The following is a 22,928-nucleotide window of genomic DNA, read 5'->3' on the forward strand; positions in this document are numbered from 1 at the left end:
TTTACTCACTTTGTTTCTGTGTTGCATTTTGGTAATTCTCACAATATTTCAAACTTCTAAATTATTATCATTTTGTCATTGTGATCTGTGATCAGTTATCTTTTTTTAGGTATAGTTGATTTACAGTATTATATTATTTTGGGGTACACAACATAGTGATTCAAAATTTTTATTGGTTATACTCCATTCGAAGTTATTATAAAATATTGGCTATATTCCCTGTGCTATATAATATATCCTTGTACTTTATTTTATACACAGTAGTTTGTATATCTTAACCCTCTCTTCCTGTGGTGTCCCTCCCCACTTCCCTATCCCTATTGGTAACAACTAGTTTGTCCACTATATATTTGCATCTGTTTCTATTTTGTTATATTTATTCATTTGTTTTACTTTTTAGATTCCATATGTAAGTGATAACATATAGTATTTGTCTTTCTCTGACTTTTTTCACTAATCCTAATGCTCTCTAGATACATCCATGTTGTCGCAAATGTAGAATTTCATTCTTTTTTCTGGCTGAGTAGTATTCCATTGTGTATATAAACCATAGTTTCTTTATCCATTCATCTCTTGATGGACATTGAGGTTGCTTCCATATCTTGGCTATCATAAATAATGCTTCTGTGAACATTGGGGTGCATGTATAGTTTCAAATTAGCATTTTCATTTTCTTTTCCTGTATGCTCAGGAGTGGAGTTGCTGTATCATGTGGTCATTGTACTGTTGGTTTCCTGAGGAACCTCTGTACTGTTCTCCATAGTGGCTACACCAGCTTCCATCCCCACCAATGGTGTACAGTGTTCTTTTTCTCCACATTCTTGCTGACATATATTTGTGGTCTTCTTGATCATGGCCATTCTGCTACATGTGGGGTGATCTCATTATGGTTTTGATTTGCATTTCTTTGATGATTAGCAGTGTTGAGCGTCTTTTCATAAGCCTTTTGGCCACCTGTATATCTTCTTTGAAAAAATGTCTATTCAGGTCTTCTGCCCATTATTTAGTCAGGTTATTTGGGTTTTCTTTTTTTTTATATACTGAATTGTATGAACTGTTTGTTTTGGAGATTAGCCCCTTTTTAGTCATATTGTTTGCAAATATTTTCTCCCATTCAGTAAGTTGTCTTCTCATTTTGGTCAGTGGTTTCCTTTGCTCTGCGAAAGTTTTTAATTAGGTCCCATTTGTTTACTTTTGCTTTTCTTTCCTGTGCTTTAGTTCAGTTGGTCAGTCGTGTCCGACTCTTTGCGACCCCATGAACCACAGCACGCCAGGCCTCCCTGTCCATCACCAACTCCTGGAATCTACCCAAACCCATGTCCATAGAGTCGGTGATGGCATCCAGTCATCTCATCCTCTGTCGTCCCCTTCTCCTCCTGCCCTCAATCTTTCCTAGCATCAGGGTCTTTTCAAATGAGTTACGTCTTCACATCAGGTGGCCAAAGAATGGGAAAGACTAGAGATCTCTTCAAGAAAATTAGTGATACCAAGGGAACATTTCATGCAAAGATGGGCTCAATGAAGGACAGAAATGGTACCCACTTTGTGGAGAAATTTTATCATAAACAGATATTGAATTTTGTCAAAAGCTTTCTCTGCATCTATTGAGATGACCATATGATTTTTGTTCTTCAGTCATTGTGGTATATTACATTGAGTAATTTGTAAATATTGAACCATCTTTGCATCCCTGGGTTAAATCCCACTTGAGGTGATCGGTGAGCTTTGATGTTAATATTGCAGTTGTTTTGGGCTGGTACAAATCATGCCCATATTAGATGGTGACCTTAAAAGATAAATGTGTGTATTCTGACTTCTCTACCAACCAGGGCTCCCCTGGTGGCTCAGTTGGTAAAGAATCCACCTGCAGTGTGGGAAACCTGGGATCATTCCCTGGGTTGGGAAGATCCCCTGGAGAAGCGAAGAGCTACCCACTCCAGTATTCTGGCCAGGAGAATTGCATGGACTGCACAGTCCATGGGGTCACAAAGAGTCAGACATCACTGAGCGACTTTCACTCACCAACCAGCTATTCCCTCATCTCTGTCCCTCTCCTTGGGTTTTCCTGTTCCCTGAGATGCAACAGTTGTTGAAATAGAGCAATTAATAACCTTGCTAAGTTAATAGCCGCTAAGTGTTCTAATGAAAGGAAGAGTTGCAGGTCTCTCGTTGCAAATCAAAAGCTAGAAATTGTTAAGCTTAGTGAGGAAGTTATATTGAAAACTGTGATAGGCCTAAAGCTAGGCCTCTTATGCCAAACACTTAGCCAAGTTGTGAATGCAAAGGAAAAATACTTGAAAGAAATTAGAAGTGCTACTCCAGTGAACACAGGAGTGATAAGAAAGTGAAACAGCCTTATTGTTGATATAGAGAAAACTTTAGTGTTCTGGATAGAATATTAAATCAGCCACAACAGTCCCTTAAACTAAAGCCTAATCTAGAGGAAGGCACTTCAGTTCTGTAAAAGCTGAGAGAGGTGAGGAAACTGCAGAAGAAAAGTTTGGAGCCAGCAGAGGTTGGTTCAAGGAAAGAAGCCATCTCTATCATTTCAGATTATAAGGTGAAGCAGCAAGTGCTGATGTGGAAGCTGCAGAAAGTTATCCAGAAGACCTCGCGAATATAACTAATGTAGGTGACTATACCAAACAACAGATTTTCAGTGTAGTCAATACAGCCTTCTATTGGAAGAAGATGCCATCTAGGGCTTTCATCTAGCTAGAGAAGAAAAGTAATGCCTGTCTTCAAAACTCCAAGACACAGGCTGACTCTCTTGTTGGGGGCTGATGTAGCTAGTAATTTTAAGTAGAAGCCAGTGCTTATTTACCATTCTGAAAATCCTAGCAAAAAGAATTGTGCTAAATCAACTCTGCCCTCTAGAAATGGAACAACATATCTGGATGACAACACATCTCTTTACAACATGGTTTACTAAATATTTTAAGCCTACTCTAGAGACTTACTGCTTAGAAGGAAAGATTTCTTTCAAAATATTACTGCTCATTGACAGTATATCTGGTCACCCAGGAGCTCTGATGGAAATCTACAATGATATTAATATTGTTTTCATGCCTGCTAACACAACATCCATTCTGCAGCCTGTGGATGAAGGAGTCATTTCAACTTTCAAGTCTTATTATTTAAGAAATACATTTTGAGAGGCTTCAGTTGCCATAAATAGTGATTCCTTTGATGAATTTGGGAAAAGTCAATCGAAAACCTCTGGAAGGATTCACCTTTCTAGATGCCATTAAAAATATTAATAATTAATGGAAAGAGGTAAAAATATCAACATTAACAGGAGTTTGGAAGAAGCTGATTCCAGCCCTCATATGACACTGATGGATTTAAGACTTCAGTAGAGAAAGTAATTGCAGATGTGAAAATAGCAAGAGAACTAGAAATAGAAGTGGAGCTTGAAGATGTGACTGAATTGCTACAATCTCATGATAAAACTTCAATGGGTGAAGAGTTGCTTCTTTCAGTTGAGCAAAGAAAGTAGTTTCCTGAGATGAAATCTACTCCTGGTGATAGTTCCATAAATACTGTTGAAATGACAACAAAGGATTAGAAGATGACATAAACTTAACTGCAGGGTTTGAGAGGACTGATTCCAATTTTGAAAGAAGATCTACTGTGGGTGAAATGCTATCAAAACAGCATTGCATGCTACAGAGAAATCATTTGTGAAAGAAAGAGTTGATCAACGTGATAAACTTTGTTGTTGTCTTATTTTAAGAAATTAGCACAGCCATTGCCACTTTTAGCAACCGTCACCCTGATTAGTCGGCAGCCGTCAACACCAAGACAAGACCATATACCAAAGAAAAGATTGCAGTTTGCTGAAAATTTAGATGATGGTTAGTATTTTTAACAATAAAGTATTTTACAATTAAATTATACACATTCTTTTTTTAAGACATAATGTTATCATCACACACTTACTTGCATGCAATATAGTATAAACATAATTTTTATATGTACCAGGAAAATCACAAATTTATATGACTTGCTTTATTGCAATATTCACCTTATTGAGGTTGTCTGGAACCAAACCTTCATTACATCTAAGGTATGCCTGTAATTATTTCTTCAGTTTGTATAGTTCCTTTTGGAGAAGGAAATGGTAACCCACTCCAGTGTTCTTGCCTGGAGAATCCCATGGACAGAGGGGCCTGGTGGGCTGCAGTCTATGGGGTTGCAAAGAGTTGGACACGACTAAGTAACTAACACATGCCATTTCAGCTTTGGAAAGGTGTCATAAAAATGATGTACTTTTGGGTAGCTGGGGAACTGATTATACTAGATGTATTCATTCAGTTCAGTTCAGTTCAGTTCCATCGCTCAGTCGTGTCCGACTCTTTGCGACCCCATGAATCACAGCACGCCAGGCCTCCCTGTCCATCACCAACTCCTGGAGTTCACTCAAACTCATGTCCATTGAGTCGGTGATGCCATCCAGCCATCTCAGCCTCTGTCGTCCCCTTCTCCTCCTGCCCTCAATCCCTCCCAGCATCAGAGTCTTTTCCAGTGAGTCAACTCTTTGCATCAGGTGGCCATAGTATTGGAGTTTCAGCTTTAGCATCAGTCCTTCCAAAGAACACCCAGGACTGATCTCCTTCAGGTTGGATCTCCTTGCAGTCCAAGGGACTCTCAAAAGTCTTCTCCAACACCACAGTTCAAAAGCATCAATTCTTCGGCACTCAGCTTTCTTCACAATCCAACTCTCATCCATACATGACCACTGGAAAAACCATAGCCTTGACTAGACGGACCTTTGTTGGCAAAGTAATATCTCTGCTTTTCAATATTATATCTAGGTTGATCATAACTTTCCTTCCAAGATGTATTCATTATGAACAACCAAAGCTGTTTTCAATTTAGTTATTCAGGTACACTCAAGGCAGGAGTCGATAATTCTAAATTGTAGAATCAAATTGGCACTGGACATTGATCAGACAATGAAATGCAAAAATCCTCTTAGTATGCAGACAATAAAGCAAAACAAATTAGTAAGTTTATCATAGAATCTGTGGGGAAAGAGACCAGAATTTTTTTGTAAACAAGAGATGATAGTAGAAATTAATACTGTAATTTACATGACAATAATTGATACTCTTAGTAGAAGGGTGATATCTGAATAATTGATATGTTGTGTCATTGATATTACCTTTATTTAATAGGTTGCCTTTATAGTTTTGTTTTAATGAAAATAAAATTTAGGGCTATTTAACTTTTCCTCCCAATTGTGATCTCCCTAGCATTTTTTTCCCTGTAAGATTCTTAGTATATCAGTCTGCTTTCTCTTTACATGTAGATTTTTCAAGAATGCTTGTAATTAGTGTCTGATTTCATAAATGAGAATTACATATACCCTGTCCTAAGATATAGCAATAGGTACAAACTCAACCTCAACACTCATTTCCATTATCTGAATTTGTGTGTGTGTTTCATGACTCAGTGGTTAGATAACAAAATCGATTTGGTAGGCCACAGCTATAATTTTAGAAAAGGAAAATAATTAGTATGAATAAAAAAATTCTAGAGTTCCTCACGCATTATCTTAGTTTAGGCTGCTATAGCAAACTACCATAGATTGGATGGCTTAAATAAGATTTTTGTTTTTCATAGTTCTGGAGGCTGAGAAATTCAAGATCAAGGTACTAGCCAATTCAGTGTCTGGTGAAGGCCCTCTTCTTAATATGCAGAAGAAGGCCCTCTTCTTATAGCTACCTTTTTGCTATATTATTACATGTTGAAGAAAGAGTGAGTGAGCATGCACAAGCAAGCAAGCTAGCTCTCTGATCTCTTCTTATAATGGCACTGATCCTGTCATCAAGGCTCCACATCGTGTAAATCTAATTACCTCCCAATGGCCATACCTCCAATTACCATCACATTGAGGGTTAGGGTTTCAATGTAAGAATTTTGGAGACACACAAGCATGTAGTCCATAGCACACATAATATGAGTAAGATTTGTTTCATGGAACTTATGTTTCAGTTTCATGCTTGTGTATAAAAATAGCTATGTAAGTGCATTTAAGTCATAATGTAAAATATATTTATTTTGGTTGTGGTCAGAAAGCTTGGTGGTGGTGGTGGTATAGTCACTGAGTTGTGTCCAGCCCTTGTGACCCCATGGACTGTAGCCTGCTGGGCTCCTCTATCCATGAGATTTCCCAGGCAAGAATACTAGAGTGGGATTGCCATGCCCTTCTTCAGGGGATCTTCCCAACCCAAGAATCAAACCCACGTCTCTTGCATTACAGGCATATTCTTTAGACCTTTGAGCCACCAAGAATCCCCCCAAAACTTGAGAAATGTCTAAATTCAGTTAGATTAGGTACTGTACCAACATAGTTAATATATAATACTAATTCTTGATGTTGTTTTTCAGAATAAGGAATCAAAAGAAGAGCAAATGTAAGTATTTATTTCATTTTAAAATTTTTCTTAGTACTTTCAAGTGTGCTTTACCAGTATGACACAACCTTGCTTTGGTACATATTCTCAGAATATGGTAATATTCTTAAGAGAAGAAAAGACAGTTTTTTTTATCTTAATAAGTTGTCGGGTTTTTTATTGAAAGTGACAGAAAGTTAAATTATCACTTGTTTTTTATTGAAAGTGACAGAAAGTTAAATTATCACTTGTTTTGGGAGAATAGAATCTCTTACATTTTTCTGTGTGGCTACTCAAGAGTCATCCAATGCCTACTGCTTTATTCAAGGACTAAATTTGTTTCCAGCATAAAATCTTTTAAAATACAGTCTAGATTACAGTTAGCCAATGTAGATGAAATAACATTTAACCTTAAAGACAGATTATCTTTTGTCCCAGTAACCCCTTTTACAAAAAGAGTTTCATGTGGTTTGGTTTGTTTAATTAATCTCTTATTTTTTTTATAATCCCAGTTGTTAACAGTGAATTTTGAACCTTTACTGAACACCTTTTAATGTCTGAAGATAATTGTGAGCTATATTCTCCAGCAACATGATTAATGACAGTGTAGTAGAGGAAGGAAGTAGGGGAGACATCCTATGAAGAGATCAGTTAAAAGTTTTGTTAAGTAGCTATAGAGAACTCTCTATAAGGACATACTTATCTTTAAAATGGTAACAAGAACATACTTTGTTAGCTTTAAAGCATCTTGTAGTTGATATTTTCTCATTGATAATGGACATGATCCACTTGGTACATTAGTAGTTCATCATCTAAGGTGGGTTTTCACTTTCTCTGTCAACAAGTTGAGCCACTAAACTGATAGTGTATGTCTGTGTCTTTTTAAGGTTATGTCTGTTGTTGTTGTTCAATCATTAAGTCTTGTCTGACTCTTTGTGACCCCGTGGACTGCAGCACACCAGGCTTCCCTGTCCTTCACTATCTCCCAGAGTTTGCTCAAATTCATGTCCATTGAGTCGATGAGGGTCTCTAACCATCTCATCCTCTGCTGCTCTTTTCTCCTTTTGCCTTTAATCTTTCCCAGCTTCTGGGCCTTTGCCAGTGAGTTGGCTTTTCACATCAGGTGGCCGAAGTATCGGAGCTTCCACTTCAGCATCAGTCCTTCCAAAGAACATTCTGGGTTGATTTTCTTTAGGATTGACTGATTTGATGTTCTTGAAGTCCAAGGGACCATCAAGAATCTTCCCCAGGACTGCAGTTTGAAAGCATCAATTCTCAGCACTCAGCCTTCTTTATGGTCCAAGTCTCACATCCTTATATGACTACTGGAAAAACCACAGCTTTAACTATACAGACCTTTGTTGGCAAATTCATGTCTCTGCTTCCTAATATGTTGTCTAGGTTTGTCATAGCTTTCCTTCCAAGGAGTGAACATCTTTTAATTTAATGCCTGCAGTCACTGGACCATCTGCAGTGATTTTGGAGCCCAAGAAAATAAAGTCTGTCACTGCTTTCACTTTCCCCTCTTCTATTTGCCATGAAATGATGTAACCAGATGCAATGATCTTAGTTTTTTGAATGTTGAGTTTTAAGCCAACTTTTTCACTCTTCTTTCACCCTCATCAAGAGGCTCTTTAGTTCCTCTCACTTTTTGCCATTAGAGTGGTGTCATCTGCATATCTGAGGTCGTTGGTATTTCTCCTGGCAATCTTGATTCCAGGTATGAATGAATGAATCTTGATTCATTCATCTAGCCTGGCATTTCACATAATATACTCTGCACATAAGTTAAATAAGCAGGGTGACAATATACAGCCTTGATGTACTCCTTTCCCAATTTTGAATCAGTCAGTTGTTCCATGTCCAGTTCTAACTGTTAATTCTTGGCATACAGGTTTCTCAGGAGACAGGAAAGGTGGTCTGATATTCCCATCTCTTTAAGAATTTTCCATAGTTGTTGTGATCCATACAGTCAAAGACATTAGCGTAGGTAATGAAGCAGAAGTAAATGTTTTTCTTGAACTCCCTTGCTTTCTCCATGATCCAATAATCTGGTCCCTCTGCCTCTTTGAAATCCAGCTTGTGCATCTGGGAGTTCCCGGTTCACATACTGCTGAAGCCTAGCTTGAAGGATTTTGAGCATAACCTTGCTAGTATGTGAAATGAGCACAATTGTACAGTAGTTTGAACATTCTTTGGCATTACCTTTCTTTGGGATTGGAATGAAGACTTAACATTTTCTAGTTCTCTGGCTACTACTAAGTCTTCCAAATTTGTTAACATATCGAGTGTAGCATTTTAACAGCATCATCTTTTAGGATTTTAAATAGCTCAGCTGAAATTATGTCACCTCCACTAGCTTTGTTCCTAGTAATGCTTCCTAAAGCCCACTTGATTTCACACTCCTAGATGTCTGGCTCTAGGTGAGTGATCATACCATCATGGTTATCTGGGTCATTAAGACCTTTTTTGTGTAGTTTTTCTTTGTATTCTTGCCACCATCTCTTAATTTCTTCTGCTTCTGTTAGATCTTTATCATTTCTATCCTTTATCATGCCCATCCTTACGTGAAGTGTTCCCTTAATATCTCCAATTTTCTTGAAGATATATCTAGGCTTTCCCATTATATTGTTTTCCTCCATTTCTTTGCATTGTTCATTTAAGAAGGCTTTCTTACCTCTCTTTGCTATTCTCTGGAACTCTGCATTCCGTTGAGTCTATCTTTCCCTTTCTCCCTTGCCTTTTACTTCTCCTCTTTCCTCAGCTGTTTGGAAAGCTTCCTCAGACAACACTTTGTCTTCTTGCACATCTTTTTCTTTGGGGTGGTTTGATCAAGGCCTCCTGTACAGTGTTATAAACCTCTGTTCATAGTTCCTTAGGCACTCATGTCTACCAGATCTAACCCCTTGAATCTTTCCTTCACCTCCACTGTATAATCATAAAGGATGATTTAGGTCATACCTGAATGGCCTCATGGTTTTCCCTACTTTCTTCAATTTAAGACTGAATTTGGCAATAAGGAGCTCATGATCTGAGCCACAGCCAGCTCCAGGTCTTGTTTTTACTGACTGTATAGAGCTTCTTCATCTTTGCTGCAAAAAACACAATTAGTTTGATTTCATTATTGACCATCTGGTGATGTCCACGTGTGGAGTTGTCTCTTGGGTTGTTGGAAAAGAGTGTTTGCTATGACTAGTGAAAAAGTAAGTTTATGTCTAGATACCATAAATGTAAATTATTAAAGGATGAAACAGTATAATCAGTCATTTTGCTTCTTTTCACTTATACCATAGACCCAAACCTGGATGATCATCAAATCACCCAGGGAACTTTGTTTTAAATGAAAAATTTCAAAACACACAAAAGTAAAGAGAATAATAACAGTATAACAGTATATCTATGTTTGTAGGTATACCTGTCATCCTGATTTTACAGTTTTCATTGTTTTCCCACATTTGCTTCATTCTTCCCTTCATATTTATTTTTTGAGTGTTTTCAGTCTCAAAACTGTATAATTTTATCTATACATGCTTCAGTTTGCATCTCTTTAATAGAAGAATATTTTCCTATATTATCACAATGCTATTATCATACTTTAAAAATTTAGAAGTAACCTTTTCTAGCTTTTCAAAAGTATAAATTCATATTTTTGCATCTGTTGTGGTTTCAGGAAGAATATAAATTTTAAAAAACTGTTGAAGTAATATGGAAAACTGAGTTTTGGAACTGTGGTCTAAACAAGTAATTTATTTCACTGAACTTTCCAAAATGTTTGAGTTAGTCTAGAATACTTCAGTGATATGTAATGACTGTTCTATAGTGTTTTACAAGTTATTCTACAAGCATAATATGTCCTTTTTTCTAGATCTCATTGACCTAAAATAAGTACTAATGCATCTATTTTCTTTCTATTTGCTAATAAAGTCAAGTAATTTTTATCATGCTATATGTAAAAGTACTATTTCTTGTTATTATTCAGTGAGATTAGGAAGGAAATTCATAGCTACTAAATAGTAGGCCAACTGAAATGATACTAGCATGCATTTAAATTTTAGACATATGCATAAAAATGAGTTAATTGCCATTGTACTTATAGTATTTCCTTTCTTTTCTCAGTGGTTTCTAGTTACTGAAATTCATTATTACTACGGCTTTTTTTTTTTTTTTGAATAAAATCTTGTTACAAAAAAAAAAAACCCTGTTAAAAAACAAACCTCCATCTTAAATCTGCTTTATGTATGTTACTATTCGGAGCCCTCTATTTAAATATACATGAGACCTAAGCACTGAAGTTGATCAAACCAACCTGCCTGTAAGGAATACTGTAATGATTAAATAATATGGCAGATGTGGAAATGCTTGTCAATATTTCCCAAAGTATTGTTTCTCAAAGTAACTGATATATAATTAACATAATTATAACTTGAAAAATGAACTCCATGGTCTCATAATTCTTAGAAGCACTACTATGAACAGAATAGGTACCTCAGTTGAGTGCTATCTCAAATACGCTAAAATTGATTGTGAGTCTCCAAAAGAAATACATGGTATCGGCACTGTCCAAACTTTGAACCTTTCTGATCTAAGCATCTCATAAGACCAGTACAATATTAATTTGGGAAATAATGGCTTAGATGAAAAACACTATACAGTTATAAAAAGTCACATTGGTTATGTCACCACTATAGCCCAAATATGATAGGAAAGGAAGAGCAGTTGAAGAAGGAACAAGCAAATCTGTATGCAGTCAGTAGATTTATGAAAGATGATGCAAGCAATATTCAAGAAGATTCTACGACTGAAGACAAGTTCTGTAGTCTGGATGAATTGCATATTCTGGACATGATACAGCAGGTAAGCCTGATTGGAGGGGGTACAGTCCTGCCTTCCTTCTTCCAGAATAATTGTTAACCATTTTCTCCCCATGACTCTTGGAACATCATATTAACCTAGTGATTTACGTTGTGTTTGTGAGGAAAAAGAAAAAGTAGGAAAGGATGGACAGAGGGATGGCTGACATAAAAAAGAACTCTAGGAACTAGAAACTCTTCACTTCAGTCCTCAAACCATTTCCTGGTTTTAAGTATTGGGCAGAGTTGATTACAGATGCATACTTTATAAAGAGTTTTCAAATAACCCAAGGAAGAAAAAATACCCTAGCATAATCCCATTGGATTAAATTTCATTAGGAAAATAGTTTTATAAAACAAAGCTACTTTCACTTGTTAGATAATTAAACTTGGCTGTTACAAAGAAATATCTACAAAAATATTAATAACAACACTTTTTTGGATTCCTTTCCTGTTAGTAGTCAGTGCTGGTGATGACATACATATATGAAGGTGCACGTGAGCATGATCTATGTGCTTAACAGAGCACTTAATGAGACAAAACTATGAAAGCTTTTTTTTGTGTGTGTGAAAAACCACAGGATTTACTTACCCATGAGAATTTTATACTGAGATAATTTTATGATAACCTGTTCCAGGGTTTAAGTATAATAATATATAGTATATAGTATCGATAATATTGATTGTCTAAGGCAACAGTTAGTGCAAATGATTCTCTGACTGATAGTACATTAGTATGATTGTCATATCTTTCTGTCTCCTTTCCAATTAAAATACATAAAGTTTAACTGAAATGACATTTTCTAGGCTTTGGATGTCACACTAAGGTTTAAATATGGGGTCTTTAGTTTTCATTCAACAGCTATGAGAACTCAGAATCAAAATGTCACACACATTTTGAAAAATGTTTATTCATTCATTTTTTCAAAAATTACTTAGCACCTACTTTGTGTCAAGAGGTACGCCAAGATATGGTCCCTGTGATGATAGTGTTTATAATCCAGTGGAGAAATTGAACATTAACCTAAGGTGATAATTCCTAAGGTAATAATTAGGGACTTGAGCAATCACGATTGCCTGAGTTAGAATTCTGGCTCTTCACTTACTGTGTGACCTTGGGCAAGTTACCTAGTTTTATCATCTCTAAAACAGGAATATCAAGTACCTTCTTCATATGATCTTGTGACAACAAAAGCATTATGAAAAAAACTTTAAAAATGGTGAGCTTGCAGTTAACATTATCCAGGAGTAGCAGCAGCAGACAAATAACTCTGGTACTGTTCAGTGAATGCTGTGATTGGAGAGAGGTAGATTTATGTAAACTAATCAGAGAATGATGTTTGCATTGAAAGCTATAATGCGTGAGTTAGCAACTTAAATACCCACCAAATAACTAAAATAGTAGTGCTTTTCCTTTAAACAACTGTCATATTAAGTGCTTTTTTTTAAAGTTACTTATGTATTTCTGTCTGTGCTGGGTCTTTGTTGCTGTGTGGGTTTTTCTGTAGCTGTGGCAAGTGGGGGCTGCTCTCTCATTGCGGTATGCATGCATTTCATTGCGGTGGCTTCTCTGGTTGTGGAGCACAGGCTTAGTTGCTCCACAGAATATAGGATCTTCCAGGAGAGGGATTGAACCCATGACACCTACATTGGTAGGTGGATTCTTTACCACTGAGCCACGAGGGAAGTCCCCTAAGTGCTTTTTTAAAGAGAAAAATAAAGCATTCATATTCCATTTGCTCAATAGGGCTCAACCAAGATAACTACAGAATATGGAGAAACTGAGAAGGAAAAGCTCGCTCGACAACAGCAGCTTTGTAAATTGCACTATCAGTGTGAAGTAAGTACTTTTGCCCTTAGATCTGAGGCAAGTTAGAGATAGTTTTTGAAGAGTCCAATTTTTTTCTTTAAATTTCTGAAGACTTGAACAAAATTAGTTGAAATAATATTTTTCATTAATCAGGATTTCAAAAGACAGTTGAAAACAGTGACTTTGTGGTGGCAAGAAAACCAAATGCAGATTAAAAAGAAAGATAAAATCATCGCATCTCTTAACCAACAAGTGGCTTTTGGAATCAGTAAGATGTCCAAGTAAGTGCAAATCTGTTGATAGAAGAAAATCCTGTGTTAAAAGATAATCCCTATGTAGCCACTAGGTGGCATTGTGACTGCACATTAGGAACTGCCAACCACAAGGACTGCACTTGCTAAAAAACCCACTGTATTTTTGCTTTGCCAGCTGGATTGAGAAATAAGCAACTGCTCACTCTGTATATCAGCTTTTCATATATTGGCTGAATAAGTGTGAAGATAATAGAATTACATGAGAATGATAATTAACTTTCAGGTCATGGCTCTAATTTGTAAAAATGTGACTAATGATTGGCTGGTTTATAGCATATGAGAATTACATTTCTCAAAGACATCACTGACTCACTTTTATACTTTTTAATGTTGGTTTCTGAGAGTGTGTTTTAAGCACAAGATATTGAAAACAAATCAAATTCCTGGAGAATCTTTTCTCCCCTATCAATCTCATATCTCTTACAACCTTAAGTATTAAATGCCTAAGACTAAAAATTCTGATTTAATATGGAAAATTAGTATCCTGCTCCGTTCTTTTTAATCTAGCCACTGGCTCAAACCACTATTGAGTGAAATAGTAGTATAATTTGTAACATATTATTTTGATAAACAGTGATACCACAAAATACCAGTCATTCATGATATCTGATTTGAAATCCACTGCAGTTCCTAGTGGAAAAGGCAGTGGCAACCCACTCCAGTACTCCTGCCTGGAAAATCCCATGGGCGGAGGAGCCTGGAAGGCTGCAGTCCACGGGCTTGCGAAGAGTCGGACATGACTGAGCGACCTTTCACTTTCACTTTTCACTTTCATGCTTTGGAGAAGGAAATGGCAACCCACTCCAGTGTTCTTGCCTGGAGAATCCCAGGGATGGGGGAGCCTGGTGGGCTGCCATCTCTGTGGTCGCACAGAGTTGGACACGACTGAAGTGACTTAGCAGCAGCAGCAGCAGTTCCTAGACTGCTAATAATGAAAATAGGTTCTAGGGAGTACCTCAGTGTAAGGAACCCATGATGCCAATTGGAAAATTGGAAAAATGCTTGACAGAGATTTTGGTCTTAAATTTTCTCCCACATAACATATCATTCAACCTGAAGGAGTTTTAAGGAAGAACAGGATGCCATACCTCTGGCAACATGATATCACTTGCAAACACTTTCAGGTTTGTGGACCTAAAATAGGTGGGGCAAACTAAACTGGCTGACATCACTTAAGAAACCACACTTCAGGATTCAAAACTTTGTCTTTTAGCCTGGAAGATAATGACCAATCCATGAGTATGTTACATAGCATCAGAGATCAGAAAAGCAATGCCACCCATGCAGCTGCCTTTCTCCTTCACTATCTAAGATGTTCCTCTTCAATTCTGATACCTTACCCAGTGTAAGCAACCAGTTATAAAAAGCTGAGTCCATCAAATTCTCTAATCAAGTGTTCTCATGAAAAATTCTAGCTTGTGTGTTCATTGTGTGAGGACATCAAACATTTATCAGGTTCCCACGGTGTGCAAACAATTATGCAAGGACATGTAAAAGATGCCAAGATGTATCAGATATTAACTGTGAGCTTGTGGAAAATATAGATTAATATGAGAGGATTAAAATTACATACAATAGAGGGACCACCACTTCACCAACAGGTAGTAGCTTCTTGAGTTTCAGGTCCTCCTTAAAACTAAAACACCCTGGATAGAACACAGCGAACATAGGAAGACTCTGAAAGGTAGAAGAAGAAAGGTGACTGTCTAGAAACCTTGGAACTTGAAGAATGATGTGACAGTGATTTTTCTTATTGCCTTCCATGTATACTAGACAGGGCACTGCAGAAACCTCCAACGTAGAATTGCTAGTAAGCACAGGGGAGGAGGGGAGGGGAGCACTAAAGCACCAAGAAAAGTCTGTTCCCTTTAACCAAATGATGAGGGAAAGGAAGATAGAATAACATGAAACCTTTTTGGCACTACACATTTACTCCAGCCAAACACCAGTAGCTCCACACCACTCCCCCCGGACACAGGTGCTGCACTCTGACAAAAGATGGACATACTTGGTTCCTCCTCAGCCACAAATGGAATTGTTCTGACTATTAATAACAAATGATTTCTAACATTTTATGGCATTCTTTCTTCTTAGATTACAGCGTCAGAGCCATGCTAAAGATAATGAAATCAAGAACCTTAAAGAGCAACTTTCTATGAAAAGGTAACAAACAGCTGGTCCTACAATAGACTACTGTCAGAGACTAGGGCTTATGAGTTCTTTTCCCTTTATTGCAATCATTACTGCTATCTGTGACTGCTTTATGAAACTGGCTAAGTTTTGTTCTGATTCATACATTTTTTTTATAATTGTTTTGAGATCTAATTCATATAGAATAAGATTCACCCTGTTAAAGTATACAATTACTTGGTTTTTAGTATATTCACAGAGGATTACAACTGTCACCACTATCCAATTCCAGGACATTTTTATCACCCTAAAAAGAAACCCTGGATCCATTAGAAATCACTGATTCTCTTTTCCCCCAACTTCTGGAAACCACTACTCTTTTTTTTTTTTTTTTTGGTCTGGACATTTCATGTCCATTAAATGGAGTCATATAATACATGCCTCTTCTGATTAACTTCTTTCACTTACCATGATGTTTTCAAGGTTCATCCATATTGCAGCAGGTATCAATACTCATTTCTTTTTTATGGACGAATAATATTCCATTATATGGACATTTCGTTTGTTTCCAGTTTTTGACTATTATCAGTAATGCTCTTAAGAATATTTGTGTACAAATTTTTTGTGTGGACATATGCTTTTAGTTCTCTTGGGTATATACCTAAGAGTAGACTTGGTAAGACATGCAGCAAGCTCTGTGTTTAACTTTTGGAGGAACTGCCAGACTGTCTTCTAAGTGACTATACCATTTTACAATCCCACCAGCAATGTATGAGTATTTTGATTCTCTACATTCTCACCAATACTTATGTTACCTGTTTTTGTTTCACCCATCATAGTATTTGTGAAGTGGTATGTATCTTTGTGGTTTTTATTTGCATTTTCCTAATAATTATCTTTTCGTGTGCTTACTGTCTGTCTGTGTATCTACTTGGAGAAATGTCCATTTACTTCCTTTAAATATTTGTAATATTAGATTGTTTCTCTTTCACTGGGCTTCCCTAGTGGCTAAGTTGGTAAAGAATCTGTCCGCAATGCAGGAGACCCGGGTTCGATCCCTGAGTCAGGAAGATCCCCTGGAGAAGAAACTGGCAACCCACTCTAGTACTCTTTCCTGGAGAATTCCGTGGACAGAGGAGCCAGGCAGGCTACAGTCCATGGGATCGAAGTCGGGCTTGACTGTGTGACTGACTTTCACTTTCACTTTTTTCTCTTATAACTATTAAGAGTTCTTTGTATATTCTGGACACAAGTTTCTTGTCAGATACATGATTTATAAATATTTTCTTCCATTCTGTGGATTGTGTTTTTACTTCATTGATGAAATCCAATTAATTTTTTTCTCTCATAGGCAAAATCTTCACAACATTCAATGGCATTGTAATTCCTTTTTGTTGACTCTTCCATATTTTATGATTTTTCCCCTCAAAATACTCTGGCCTTAATGGATATTAACAACATATTTTTTATCAAGCCTCTCATAAATGTTTGTCAGGTATTGACAAAGCATCCAGATGTTTCTAATAATAAAGCATTGAGGAAAGCCTTGTGAAAAAGTTCCTATTACAATGCTATATGTCCAATTAAATGCTTTCATTGGGAATATAATTTGGTATGTATGGTCTAGTGTTCTGGGGCTCAAGTGTAGGAAGTTGAAATGGGTTAGGAAAAAGAGAAACCTCATAGGTAGCCATTTTCCATAATGTCCTTCATAAATAGTATCCTTATCAGCATCTCCTCCTCTCTTTCTCAACCTACAGGAATTGTTTTCATTCTGAGGTACTGAATATGAGCACTGAGATAACCAATAAAATATTTTAATACAGTAATGTAGCTTTATTACAGGGGTGGTTGCTATTGTTGTAACATAAAAAGGCTTGTAGAAACTTTATTTGATGTAAAATTTGTTAATAATAATAGCTTATTACTTAGTACTAAATGTGTGCCAGATGCAAGTACTTGAAATATATTATCCGAATGAATGTTTCGCAACAACTCTTTGAGGTAAGTAATATAGTTTTCTCCATTTTTCTATGTGAGGAAACTGAGGTATAGAGAAGTAACTTGTTCATGATTTCTTTTTCTTTAGATGCAATTGAAAGTTTAATGATCTTATTTTTTTAATTTTACATTTTTTTTTAATTTTATTTTATTTTTAAGCTTTACAATATTGTATTGGTTTTGCCAAATATCGAAATGAATCCGCCATGATTTCACATTTAATAAGTTATGAAGGTCAGATTCATCTTCAGACAGCTTGATTTCAGAGCCAAGTTTTAAATCATAACCTCTGTACTGACAACTTTAAACCTTCCACACTCATGATAGTAAAGGATAACACTAAGGGTTAAGCAGTGTCTCTTCTTGCTTCTATGTGCCGTATAGTTTTCAGGAAATCATTTCCTATTCATTGAATAGCTTGTATCTGTGTGCCTCCTGAATAAAGTGGAAGAGTCTGACCTTGCTGCAATGTTACTGACTCTTTAATTATCATATATTTCAGATCTCAGTGGGAAATGGAGAAGCATAATCTGGAAAGCACGATTAAAACATACTTAAACAAACTGAATGCAGAAACTAGCAGGGCTTTAACAGCTGAGGTAAAAAAAAAAAGAGAGAGAGAGATGGAGTTGGGGAAGGAAGTTTTACTTGTGTACTAGTAAATACTAAAATACTAAAGAATTTTGAAAAGATTGTTTTTTGAATAAACAGAATTAAAACATCATAGGACCAGCCAGAAAAACCCAGTTCAAACTCTTGTGCTTTTCTTTTGACTCATTGGCGTTTTGTATGTTTACTTGAAGGTTGATGATCTTATGTTGTTCTCCCCCAAATGACTCCAAGAAATTGGTTTGCTTCAGTATATATATCATACTGATTTTGGAAAATTCTTATTAAACCAGGTGACTAAGCCAAATGTCTAAGAATAATATTTCACTGCTGCTATAATAAATCCTTTCTTTTCCGTTTAACTGTATAGATATTTCAAAACCACACACACACCATACATTCCAGTCAAAAACTAACTTACCTCTTCCCCTAGAAAGTCATCCAGTCTCTCCTAAGTTATTTTTGAACACCACAGCTAGGATTTCTCAAAAGAAATATGATTTTATGTATGTGTATAATTTTTATTTGTAGATAACCAAACGATGTAAAATAAAATTCAAATTTTTGGAGAGCTTGTTGACATTAAAATCATCACAAACCTTCTCACCTTTGTCATGGGTAAGGTCTATTTTTAACAGAGTACTCTGAAATCCAGAGCTCAACAATCAAAGGTTGATATCTGCACCAAAAATCCCTGGAGAGTGATGTATTGGAGTACTAAATTTAACTGGAAAAAGAAAATGACTTCAGATTACCTTAAGAACTCAAGTTTATAGACTTTTTCACTGCTTTTAATTGGAAAGTTTCTACTTCAGCTATTAATTTTAGAAACACTTAATGCTGTCCAAGAGTATAGTAAGCTACCTTCAGTGAATATTGAGTGATCCATAGAAAAAAACAAAGGCCAAACGACCATGCATCAATAATACATGGAGAGACATCAGACTAGATGATCTCCAAGCCACATTTGGATGGCATAGTCCTATATGGTCTCATTGTTTTCTTACTCCTTCATCAATTAAAACAAAAGTCAAACAGCAGGACTTCTTTTGAGTGTGCTTAAACTTTGCGGATGACACCACCCTTATGGCAGAAAGTGAAGAGGAACTAAAAAGCCTCTTGATGAAAGTGAAAGAGGAAAGTGAAAATGTTGGCTTAAAGCTCAACATTCAGAAAACTAAGATCATGGCATCTGGTCCCATCACTTCATGGCAAATAGATGGGGAAACAGTGGAAACAGTGTCAGACTTTATATTTTTGGGCTCCAAAATCACTGCAGATGGTGATTGCAGCCATGAAATTAAAAGACTCTTACTCCTTGGAAGGAAAGTTATGACCAACCTAGATAGCATATTCAAAAGCAGAGACTTTACTTTGCCAACAAGGTCTGTCTGGTCAAGGCTATGGTTTTTCCAGTGGTCATGTATGGATGTGAGAGTTGGACTGTGAAGAAAGCTGAGTGCCGAAGAATTGATGCTTTTGAAGTGTGGTGTTGGAGAAGACTCTTGAGAGTCCCTTGGACTGCAAGGAGATCCAACCAGTCCATCCTAAAGGAGATCAGTCCTGGGTCTTCTTTGGAAGGACTGATGGTAAAGCTGAAACTCCTATACTTCTCCCCCTCATGCGAAGAGTTGACTCATTGGAAAAGACCCTAATGTTGGGAGGGATTGGGGCAAGAGGAGAAGGGGACGACAGAGGATGAGATGGCTGGATGGCATCACTGACTCGATGGACATGAGTTTGAGTGAACTCTGGGAGTTGGTGATGGACAGGAAGGCCTGGCGTGCTGTGGTTCATGGGGTCGCAAAGAGTCAGACACGACTGAGTGACTGAACTGAACTGAACTGAAACTTTGCTGCATAATATGAGAGCTTTTAAAAACCCCATTTACCAGACTGCACCTAGAATCAATTACATTAGAATCTCTGGAACCAAAGCACCATTGTTTAAAGTTTCTGAGATGATTCCATTGCATATGCAAGTTTGAAAACTAATGTTCTGAAATGTTTACCAACCGAGTAACTTTTGAATAAAAATAGTAGAACTTCAGGATTGATCAAAGAGCTTTAATGTGTTATGGTCAGGAAAGAAGCTCAGGTACTATTAGAAGAGATCTTTTAAAATAGCTTTAAATTTACTTGAAATGTTTGAAGAAAAATGTGTTCTTCTATAAGGACACCTTTCACTTCTTTCTCTTTCTCTCAAAAATCTGTAGGTATATTTCTTACAGTGTCGTAGAGATTTTGGTTTGCTTCATCTAGAGCAGACTGAAAAGGAATGCCTCAGTCAGCTTGCCAGGGCGACTCATATGGCAGCAAGGTAACCTCTCCCTCTTCCTTAATGTGTCTTGAGCTCTGAGATCTCACAGGTGGCTCCAAGGTTGAACATAATCTGTGTTGTGTTTTACATATATGACATCAGAATCTTTGGAATGAAGAAGCCTTTTTTTTTTTTAAACCCTCAGATGTCATTTAATCACTTTGAGCTTTTACTTTGTTGATCCTGCTGTAGCACGGAGAAGTCTATTAAGTGCAGTAATAGCTGCTAGCAGATTTTTCCCATCCTCTAGCAATGAAGCAGATAGAAAGTCTCAGTCAGAGACATGCATAAAGACCAGATATTTACAAAACAAGGTGGATTCCAACTGGAAAACTTTTTCTAATTCTTTTCTCTTAATGCTTGATTTGAAATGCCTTTGGAAAAATGCACTGAGGGAAAAATCATCATTAATACCTAAAAAACTGTGTTAAAGGCAGTTTGCTACTGTGCTACAAATGAATGGTTTTCAAATTTTGGGCAGGTTGCATAGGATTCTTCTTTAATTTGTAATTTTACCAGGTACACCTTTAAACTTAAGGAATTAATTGAGTTAAACATCTCTGGGACCAATGCATCACTATTTTTAACGATTATTATTTCAATATAATCATCATTCTTCAGTTCTGAAGAATCAGAATCTCTGATGTTTAACAAGATTCCTAGGATATACTGTGGAGAAGGTAATGGGAACCCACTCCAGTACTCTTGCATGGAAAATCCCATGGGAGGAGGAGCCTGGTGGGCTCCAGTCCATGGGATCACTAGGAGTCAGACAGGACTGAGCGACTTCACTTTCTTCACTTTCACTTTTCATTTTCATGCTTTGGAGAAGGAAATGGCAGCCCACTCCAATGTTCTTGCCTGGAGAATCCCAGGGTCAGGCGAGCCTAATGGGCTGCCATCTTTGGGGTCACACAGAGTCAGACACGACTGAAGCGACTTAGCAGCAGCAGCAGCAGGATATACTGATGTACATTCAGGTCAGGGAAGCACCGTTATAAGTGATCCGTCTGTCTGTGCTTCCTCAAGGGGGAAATGATGCTCTATAAATTAGAATATTATCAAGCTTCTTTGTTGGAGAAGACAATGGCACCCCACTCCAGTACTCTTGCCTGGAAAATCCCATGGATGGAGGAGCCTGGTAGGCTGCAGTCCATGGGGTCGAGAAGAGTCAGACACGACTGAGCGACTTCACTTTCACTTTTCACTTTCATGCATTGGAGAAGGAAATGGCAACCCACTCCAGTGTTCTTGCCTGGAGAATCCCAGGGACGGGGGAGCCTGGTGGGCTGCCACCTCTGGGGTAGCACAGAGTCGGGCATGACTGAAGTGACTTAGCAGCTTAGCAGCAAGCTTCTTTGTATGAGATGATCTCAGTGATAACTTGTTAGGCTCTTTTAAAGTTATTGTGCTGGGTGATTTTGGGGTGGGGATGTTACAACAGATAGAACCTTCTGAAAGGCCACATGAAATCTCTCTTCTAGAGATACCAGACCCTAAACACCTTAAAACTGTTTTACTTAAATCATTTGGTGGGCTGCTTGGCAGAGCTGCTGTGTCTGTGCAATTTATACATTTTATAGAGACAGAAATCTATAATTCATCCTTGTAAAAGAGGTACTTCTTTGTGATTTGCCTTTTTGTAGGAAATATCTTTTTCTAATTTACAAAAGAGCCTTATAGGCCAACCATGGCCCTGTGATGTCAAGGTTAATGTGAAAATGGTCCAAAACCTGCTTCCAAGATGAGTCAACATCTTTGAGATTGCTCGTGCACTGATGCACGTGTGAGTGCCAAGTCACTTCAGTCATGTCCCATGACTCTGCCCTGTAGCCCGCCAGGCTCCTCTGTCCATGGGATTCTCCAGGCAAGAATGCTGGTGTGGGTTGACATCCCTTCCTCCAGGGGATCTTCTGACCCAGGGGTTGAACCTGCGTCTCTTATATCTTCTGCATTGGCAGGTGGGTTCTTTACCCACCTGGGAAACCAAACTAGATGGCTAGGGCAATTTCCCTACTTGGTCTTCTTTGCCTGCCTTCTTCAGTGGAGGGATTCATGTACAAAGGTTTTATAGTATATCCTAAAAAATATTGCCAAGATAGAAAAAACTTAGTGTTCTGGAAGCAGAGGTTATATCCACTGTTCAAAAAAGACATCTTGTCTTTGTTTCCTAGTCTTTTTTAAAACTTTTAATAACAAGTCCTTCCATACAACTTTCTTCCCATTTGAGGCAACTGGTGATAGAGGTAATTTTGTTGTTTTATTTACATATATACTAGGGAACATAATAGAAACTTTTGGAAATCTAAGTGGCATATACAAAGAACTTTTTTTTGTGTTTCCATTTTTGTACCAGCAACCTAAAATCACTTCAATTAAAGGCTGCAGTAGACAGTTGGAATGCCATTGTGACAGATGTTAGAAACAAGATTGCATTCCTCAGGGTAAGTCATGAAGTATTTAGAGTAAATTGACTCAACGGTGTAGATGGTAT

At 37.2% G+C, this 22,928-nt stretch overlaps 1 protein-coding gene across 6 annotated transcripts in view; it reads left to right on the forward strand.

The window, feature by feature from the left end:
• Window positions 1–22,928, forward strand: part of DZIP3 (DAZ interacting zinc finger protein 3) — a 131,686-nt gene that overhangs the window by 88,820 nt on the left and 19,938 nt on the right. For 4 of the 6 annotated variants that reach the window (XM_005905919.3, XM_070368853.1, XM_070368864.1 and 1 more), the window contains 8 exons: window positions 6,397–6,422; window positions 11,090–11,255; window positions 12,999–13,091; window positions 13,215–13,342; window positions 15,470–15,538; window positions 18,009–18,105; window positions 20,331–20,434; window positions 22,791–22,878. In XM_005905919.3, coding sequence (XP_005905981.2) covers window positions 6,397–6,422; window positions 11,090–11,255; window positions 12,999–13,091; window positions 13,215–13,342; window positions 15,470–15,538; window positions 18,009–18,105; window positions 20,331–20,434; window positions 22,791–22,878 — 771 coding nt within the window. The remainder of the gene's footprint in view (window positions 1–6,396; window positions 6,423–11,089; window positions 11,256–12,998; window positions 13,092–13,214; window positions 13,343–15,469; window positions 15,539–18,008; window positions 18,106–20,330; window positions 20,435–22,790; window positions 22,879–22,928) is intronic. The other 2 variants (XM_070368858.1, XM_070368861.1) reach the window with 2 other exon arrangements.

This window comes from Bos mutus, chromosome 1, assembly GCF_027580195.1.
Source record: "Bos mutus isolate GX-2022 chromosome 1, NWIPB_WYAK_1.1, whole genome shotgun sequence".
NCBI lineage: Eukaryota > Metazoa > Chordata > Mammalia > Artiodactyla > Bovidae > Bos > Bos mutus.